At 34.2% G+C, this 8,682-nt stretch overlaps 1 protein-coding gene across 1 annotated transcript; it reads right to left on the minus strand.

The window, feature by feature from the left end:
• Positions 1-4,139: 4,139 nt before the first annotated feature.
• On the minus strand, positions 4,140-5,422 carry LOC104099032 (transcription factor TCP15-like). The gene has a single exon (XM_009605904.4). It carries the CDS (start codon positions 5,346-5,348, stop codon positions 4,302-4,304), a length of 1,047 nt encoding a protein of 348 aa, XP_009604199.1. The 5' UTR covers positions 5,349-5,422; the 3' UTR covers positions 4,140-4,301.
• Between the last annotated feature and the right edge of the window lie 3,260 nt (positions 5,423-8,682).

Genomic DNA, 8,682 nt, shown 5'->3' on the forward strand with positions numbered 1-8,682 from the left:
CCAAATTTCATTTTTCAATACTTTAACAAAATCTCCAAATATTTCCCTTAGATTCTCATGAATTTGATGTTAAATCTAATGTATAATCATAAAATATAATTGACAATTGATTAGAGGCACTTACCCAATGGTTTGGTATGAAAATTCTTCCATAAAATCGCTTTTCATCAAGGCTATGGTTTAAAACATGATAAAATGAAGCTAAGTCTCGGAATACTCAGCTATATGCAGGCTGCGGATGTCGCATTTGTGACACGGGGTTCGTAAATGTGAACCCCGCAAAAGCGAGCTTTTTCTAAAGCAAAACATGGGACTTTCTGCTAAAGTCGCGTTTGCGACCAAATTCATCGCAAATGCAAAGACAGCTGCCCTAGCAGAAGCAGCAGGCATCTTCGCAAAAGCGAACAGCAACACTTCGCAAATGCGAACTCTTCCCTAGCAAGCCAGGTTCGCAAATGCGGTAGTCACATTTGCGACAAAAATCATCGCAAATGTGATGGAACCAGTGCCAACACTCAAAAATTGAATAAAATCAATCTGAAACCAATCCGAAACTCACCCGAGCCCTCGAGGCCCCAAACCAAACACCCACACCGGTCCACAAACATAAAACGAACTCGCTCGCACAATCAAAATAGCAAAATAACCTCTAGAAGCACGAATCGGATGCCAAAACGCATGAAAATCATAATGAACTTCAAGAATCGAAACCAAGCATCCGAACCTTATCAAATCCACTCCAAATAACACCAAAGTTTGCATGCAAGTTCCATATGATGAAACAGACCTATTCCAAGTCCCGAAACTAAAATTTAAACCCGATAGACTTAAAGTCAAACCATGGTCAAACTTAAGAAAATTCTAAACCTTTAAATTTTCAACTTCCGCCAAATGGTGCTGAAACCTTCTAGAAACATCCAAATTCAAATCTGGGCATACGCTCAAGTCAAAAATCACCATTCTGACCTACCGGAATGATCGAAACTTCGATCTGAGGTCAAATACTCAAAAGTCAAACTTGATCAATTCTTTCAACTTCGAGTTTCTCAAATGAGAGTCACCCCTTAAAATCATTTTCGAACCACTCATAGACCAGAGTTGATGATGAACGCAAGTCATAATACACTATGTGAAACTACTCATGACCTCAAACTGCCGAACTGGACGCAATTACTCAAAACGATCTATCGGGTCGTTATATGCGGTATCAAGTCCGCTTCTGCAGAGAGCACTGGACGCTCGTCCCTTCGCACCTGCACACAAGGTCTTGCTCCTATGACAACACAAGTGTGACAATTGACGCCCGCTTCTATGCTCCCCTTCGCTTATGCGCTCTAAGAAGCCACATCTGTGCCATCGGATATGCCTTCATAACGTCGTTTCTGCGATCCTTCACCACTTACCCTTTTCCCGCTTTTGCGATGAGCCCGCTCCTGCGAAGTCACTTCTGTGATCAAAATTCAGCTGAAGCGACTGCACCAGCACCAGAACCCCTTCAGCAGAGAAATCAAGAAACGAAACGATATGAACCACGTCTGTAACTCACCCGAGCCATTTGGGACCCCGTCCGAATATACCCAATGGTTCCATAACATAACTCGGACCTGCTCGAGGCCTCAAATCATATCAAATAAAATCAAAACTATGAATCGATGGCCAAAACCTTTCTTTAAACTTTCAAACATTCAAACTTCGACCAACGCGTCCAATTCATACTTAAACATTCCAGAATAACACCCAACTTTATGCACAAGTCACAAATCACATTATGAGCCTATTTCAAGTCCCGGAACCTCAAACGGACATCGATAACAGTAAAGTCCACTTTAAATCAAACTTAGAAAATTCTAAAATTTAAAAATGTTAACTTTCCATAATAATCGTCGAAATGCTCCCGGGCCACCCGACACTCAACCTGAACACACGCCCAAGTGCGAAATCATCATACAAATCTATTGGAACCTTCAAATTCTGATTCCGAGGTCGTTTACTTAAAAGTCAAATCTTAGTCAACTCTTCCAACTTAAAGCTTCTGAATTGAGAATTTTCCATCCGAATCAACTCTGAACTTCCCAAAATTCAATTTCGACAGCGCGTACAAGTCATAAAATATGAAGTGAAGCTACTCCAGGCCTCAAACCGCCAAACGACGCACTAGATCTCAAAACGATCGGTCGGGTCGTTACAGAAACTGATGAGGATCGATAGTAATTTGAATTGTGTAATAGGATATTTAGACTTGATTGGTTGTTGCAAAAATTTGTTCTTTTTATACTTGGTGTAATGTGACTTTGGTTGAAAGCTTTAGATTTTTATGTGGTTTAATAGAATAGATGATTTTGTTATGTTTAAACAAGTTTGATACTTGTTGTTTTAGGTTCTATTGAAAGAATATTTGTGATATTGGTTGTTGTGTATTTGGTTGTTTGACTTGGCAGGGGGTGTGGCTTAAAATACAGCAAAATTCTACTGCATTTACCAAATTTTGTGACTGATTTCCGACCAAAGTGGTCGAAAGTTGAACCTGGAAATTCCCAGATTTGAGGCTGAAGTGGTCGGAATTTTAATTAATTATTTTTTTAAATTCTTAATTTTCGACCGATTTGGTCGGAAAATTTAAATAAAATAATAAATAATAATTAAATTACCGAACAAAACGGTCGAAAAATGTAAAATATAATTAATTTATATTAATAATAGTGCGACTGAATCGGTCGCAAATATACCGACCATAAGTGGACGTAGGCATTAATTTCATTTGGTCAACTGCACAATTCCCCGTTGCGACCAAAACGGTCGAAAGATTGCGACCATCATTTTTGCGACCACTTGAAATCCGTCGGAAATAAGAGATTTCCGACTGATTTCCGCCGGATTTCATGGTCGAAAATTTGGCATTTTCTAGTAATGATATGTATTCTTTTTTTACTTTATGTCTTGTATAAAATAATATATAGAATCACGGATAACTTAATGCCAGTATTATTTAATATCGCAAACCAAATGTTGCATTAGAGTTATGCGCGATTACTTTCTTTTGCAGTCAACCGAACACTATATGATCTTATGTGAAATTTATGATGCGATTATTATACCAATAAATCAACCAAATGACTTCTTCCAGTATAAAGAATTTTTACATTATTAATATATCTTAACCTACAGTAATATTTTTACTTAGTTTTCAAATTATTAATTTACTTTATGAACAGTTACCTAAAATTACCTATTAGGTAAACAAATGATATAGTAATACTACATTATTAGTGCACATAAGCTAAACTCAAAAGGAAAAATGGCTCATCATCAATCATGATAGGGAAGAAGGTAGTCTGTTAAATGTAGAGTTCACATTCACTTCTGACATTGATCATGTGTGGTAGGGATATGATACCAATCACCAAAGACACAACTAACCAAAACGACCAGCTTTTGACTGCATCTTTTCCTTATTTAACAAGTGCAGAAATAACTTTACTACTAAGTATAACGCAAATACTATAAATATTGGTAATGGCCATCAGCTAGGGCTGAGTGTCAGCACCTGAGAAGCCAACTGAGACGGCTGAATCAAACAGTTTGTGGGCTCCTCCCTTTTTATCAGGGGAGGAGCTACAGAATTAAGTACAAGTTAGGATGAATTATTAACTTTTCTTTATATAATTTATTAAATATATATAAATATATAATTGTGAACCCAATAGTTTAAACGAGCTATCATGAGTTAAGTGACAAGTTCAGAATACATAAACTTTTAATTCTGATTCAGTCTCAGTATATTAGGATCAATGAATTAATTAACATGCCTCAGCAACACCTTTTTCTTAATTTAATTAGTTAGACCATTTCTCAATATAATATACATCCTATTTACTCATGCATGTTTAAATAGGTAGTTTAGCAAAATATCTAACTTTTGCATTCATTTTATTTAGTGTTTGTTTGTCTCAAAACATAAAAGGATAATAATAACATTCAAAATAATCAGCAAAAATTGATAATATATATATATATATATATATATATATATATATATATATACACTCTTCAAAGGAAAACAAAAAAAAAATGCAATGGAAATGAAATTGGCATTCTTCACAAAATTCTTGCCAAACCCTAAAATTTCTGAAGAAATCCCATTAAAGAAAATGTTGCTCTCAATATTCAAGAAATCAAATTTGCCCTAATATAATACAATCTACTAGTAATTAGGAGTACATATATAGATATTGTATTGTCCCCTTGCAAGAAATTAAAATTAATTAAACACAAAAAATACATACATTTTGTGATTGATCTAATTAGGGATGATGACAATGGTGATCATTATTTCCATGATCATCTGCTCCATTATGCTGATTAGAAGAACCACTAGCATGACCAATTTGCCTTAATGTATTCATTCCCGTCAACATTCCCATTTGTCCTTCCACCACCGTCCCTCCGCCGCCGCTGCCGCCGCCCGAATGTTGCCCGAATACTGATGGGTGAGAATTCATAAAATTTAGTAATCCACTATTTGTCAATGACCCTCCTCTAATATTTGAGTTGCCAATAGTACTAGGAAATGTCCACATAGCATTAGGATCATGACTAGAATTATTTGTCATCATATACAATGTTGTCGCCGGAATTTGCCCTTGATAACTTGCCGGAATGGACCCAGAATTACTAGATTGTAACATATAATTATTACCCATATGGTAATTTTGTAACACCGGCAGTAAATCTTGATTTTCCGACCGCCGTTTTCGTCCAATATTATTATTACTCTCTCCATCACACAGTTCCTGCTTAGCTTGTAACATGGCATTTAAATTCACATTTACATGTCCACTAGGAAAAATATTCAACCCCATAGACGAATTTTCTGATGAAAATAAACCAACCCCATGACTAAGATTTTGTGCAAGATAATTGTGTCTAGAAATATTACCAGAACTTCTTAAAGATATATTAAGTGAAGAATAATTTGCTGGTATTGTTCCAGTACCAGTAGCAGCAATAACTGAAGGCTCAGCTTGTTGTAAAAGCCATTCAATTGTTTCACCATCAGATTTATGACCTAATTCTTTAGTAAGCTGAAAAACCCTAGCAGCACATGTTGCTGGCATACGAATTCTACGACCACGACCATCAACCTTTGTGTGTCTGTCTTTTGTTGAGGTTCTTTTTGGCTGAGGTTTCTTGTTTGGTTCTTGATTTGATTTTTGATCAGCAGAAGGACTTGGATATGGATAGACTGAAGTAGAACAGATGGGATCTTCTCTTTTCTCTAATAATTGTAATGGGAAATTTGGCCTTTGCATAGAGTTTCCATAATTATCATGGCCAGTTTCCATTATCATATAGTGGTGGTATTTCTTGTGGGAGATCTATTTTGGGAGTGGGGGCTAAGCTAGATAGCTAGTAGCTTACTAGTATATGTAGTATGATGTATATTTATGGGATCTTTACGTAAATAGCCGGCCATATTTATTGTATATTTATGATAAAGATGCTGTCATGTGACCTGGAGGCACGGGTTCAAGCCGTGGAAACAACCTTTTATAGAAATGCAGGGTAAGGTTGCGTACAATAGACCCTTGTGGTCCGGCCCTTCCCCAACCCCATGCATAGCGGGAGCTTAGTGCACCGGACTACTCTTTGTTTTAATCATATATATAAATTATACATATATTATACCTCCAACAGCTAGTTTTAGTTTAAGCGGTTGGATGAGCGACTATTTGAGTTAATTCTTCCAATAAGACTAGAGGCTTCAATTGAATCCAATATTTTCAACACGAAATATAGATAGATATATAGGTAAAAATTATTTATTGTTCAATCAATGTTAAACTTCAAAAGTATATATAACGATTTTAGTGCTAAAAACATAGAAATTAAAATCGTCAAATTTAAATCTTGAATCCTCTGTATAAATTAACTTAAGAAAGTGGTTTTGTGGGTCATTGTGTAATCTTTCTTTCTCATTCCGTATTAGTAAAACTATGTAGCTGTATAGCTTTAGGCTGCTTGAAGTTTCTTCTCATATTCCTCAGTCAAAAGAGAAGAAAAAGATAAGGGAAAGAGAGAAGTGAATGCAAGCTTTAAGCAACAAACATAATGAGTGGGAATTATACAAGTGGGCTATGTGAAATTGGAAAGTAATGCTAATCATGAGAGTAAATCTTTGTTTTTGTGAGGGTATGAATGTAACATAGTGAAAATTATTTTTTCTCAAAAATGTATATTTATTTTTGTTTAATGAAAAGGAAAAAAGAGAGAAAAATTTGCTGGCAAAGAATTACATTATTGTGGTTGGAAGCAAAGTCTCTTCATTCAGACTCCACGTGTGATGCTGCTTATCATTCAATCCATAAAGACAGAGAAGGAGAGACAGAGGGACCCAAGTTAGAGAACTGAAAATCTTGGAGTTGATTTTTAAGAAAAGAAAAATAAATAAAAAAGAGAGAAGATAATCAAAGTGGCCATATATATTTAATTTAGTTCATAACTTTATATATATCTTGTTTGAGCAATCATTGTATAATTCAACTTTTTCTTGTTTAATCAACCATTGTGTTGGGAATTCAGGGACTACTTTATCCTGTCGATTTGATTGAAAGTTAAGTGGTGTTCTACTTTTTTATAATTCTGAATTATAGGAATCAATCTTGTAGTTGAGTGAACAGTTAGGTACTAACAAGTAACAAGTATAGCAAGGAAAGAGAGAGGCTTTTTCAAAAGTAAATGAATAAGACTAATGCTATTGAATTGTGAACTCTATCTCGTTTAAAAGTTTAAGTTATCAAAGAGTGCATATTTTTATTTACTTAATTATTTCTTGAACACTCTTTCTCACCTGCATGCTTCATTCATTTTTTTCGCCAAACACATAAAAATTCATTTAACAATAGTGGTGAGACTCGAAGTCAAGATCTTTGCCTACTCAGATACTATATTGAAGCAAGTGACCATATATATGTGTGTGTGAATATCAACTACAGTTTACAGTTTTCATTTTAGATGTGGTATACGTCCTAGAAATTTTGGTTTATTATTGGATCTTCACAAGCAGTTCCTCAGAATTATTCTCTAGGCACAATTTTAAAGAAAATATGACTTCACCATGGGTTTAGAATTTAATTATTTGTAAAAAATAACAATTGAATTACCAACCAACAACATGATTTATTATTATTTTGACAAAATATCATAGAAAGAAAGATCATAATTTGATAGATGTGGTTGCGTGTAATTTTCACTCCCATATACTTGATTATGACTACTTCAATAATATTGTCATGAAGATTCAATCAGTCTTTGATTTGTAGTAAACTCCATTTGGATGATACTTATAGCCCGTTTGATCAAAAATAAATTTGGCGAAAAGGGCTTCTTCTTTTTTTTTCCAAAAGTGTTTTTGGCCAAAAAGTGAGGTATTTGGTCAAGCTTTTAAAAGAAAAAAAATGCTTTTAAGAAAAAACAAAAGCAGAAAAATGTAGTTTCTCTCCAAAAGCACTTTTCTGAAACACTTTTAAGAAAAATATACTTAGAAGCAATTTTCAAAAGTTTGGCCAAACACTAACTACTGCTCAAAAGTAATTTTTAAATTAATTAGTCAAACACAAACTGATTCTCATCAAAAATACTTTTTTGAAAAGCACTTTTAAAAAAAATACTTCTCAAAATAAGCAGATTTTAGAAAGTTGGCTTGGCCAAACTTTGTTTGGGCTAGAAGCGCTTTTTTAAACCAAAAGTGCTTTTTATCAAAAATTGATGTGTTTGGCCAAGCTTTTGGAATGAAAAAAAATGCTTTTGAAGAGAAGCAGAAGCAGTTTTAGAGAAGCAAAAAAAAATAGCTTCTCTCCAAAAGCACTTTTGAGAAAAATACACTTAGAAGCAGTTTGTAAAAGTTTGGCCAAACACTAATTGCTGCTCTGAACTGCTTTTCAAATTAATTAGTCAAACACAAACGGTTTCTCACCAAAATTACTTTTGAGAAAAACACTTTTAAGAAAAAACACTTTTCAAAATAAGCTAATTTTTGTAGCTCGGCAAAACAGTCTCTGTTCCCCACAAATTGGGATTAAATGTGTAGTTTTCTAGTATATAAAGTTGTTAATGCACAATTGCTAAGGAATTATATCCATAACATCAACTGTAGATTATTTCTTAACTTGTGATTAGTACACTTTTATTCTCTATCGCCCTCAATATGTCCTATATATGCAATGATTTTATATAATCAACATTTAATCATATGAAAAGTATGGTAATTAGCATAAACCCGACAAAAGTCACTACATCGTGTTCGAAATTTTTAAATAATTAATTGTTTATAGCTATTCATATAAATTTCTTTTTTGCTTTTTTATTCCCGCACTCTTTGAAGCCTCGACTAATTTGGACTCACGCCGTGTAAGATTCTTTAAAGTGGGAAGCGCTCTCTACCAGAATTATTTTCAGTGCTAGAGATGAAATTCGAGATCTCTAGTTAAGAATGGTGAGATCATATCCATTCCACCACAATCCTAGTGATAAATATAAGCTTCTTAAGATAGTTTAAGTTTACTATATAACTCCTATTCCCTCACAAAGTTAGTTTTAAGTGAATAATCTCGTCGTTCCTAAAAATAATATGAGAATGTGCCTAGGATCCGTAAAACTTGTAGAAAATAAAAGGAGAGTATAAGT

The sequence above is a fragment of the Nicotiana tomentosiformis genome, chromosome 10, assembly GCF_000390325.3.
Source record: "Nicotiana tomentosiformis chromosome 10, ASM39032v3, whole genome shotgun sequence".
NCBI classification, from domain to species: Eukaryota; Viridiplantae; Streptophyta; class Magnoliopsida; order Solanales; family Solanaceae; genus Nicotiana; species Nicotiana tomentosiformis.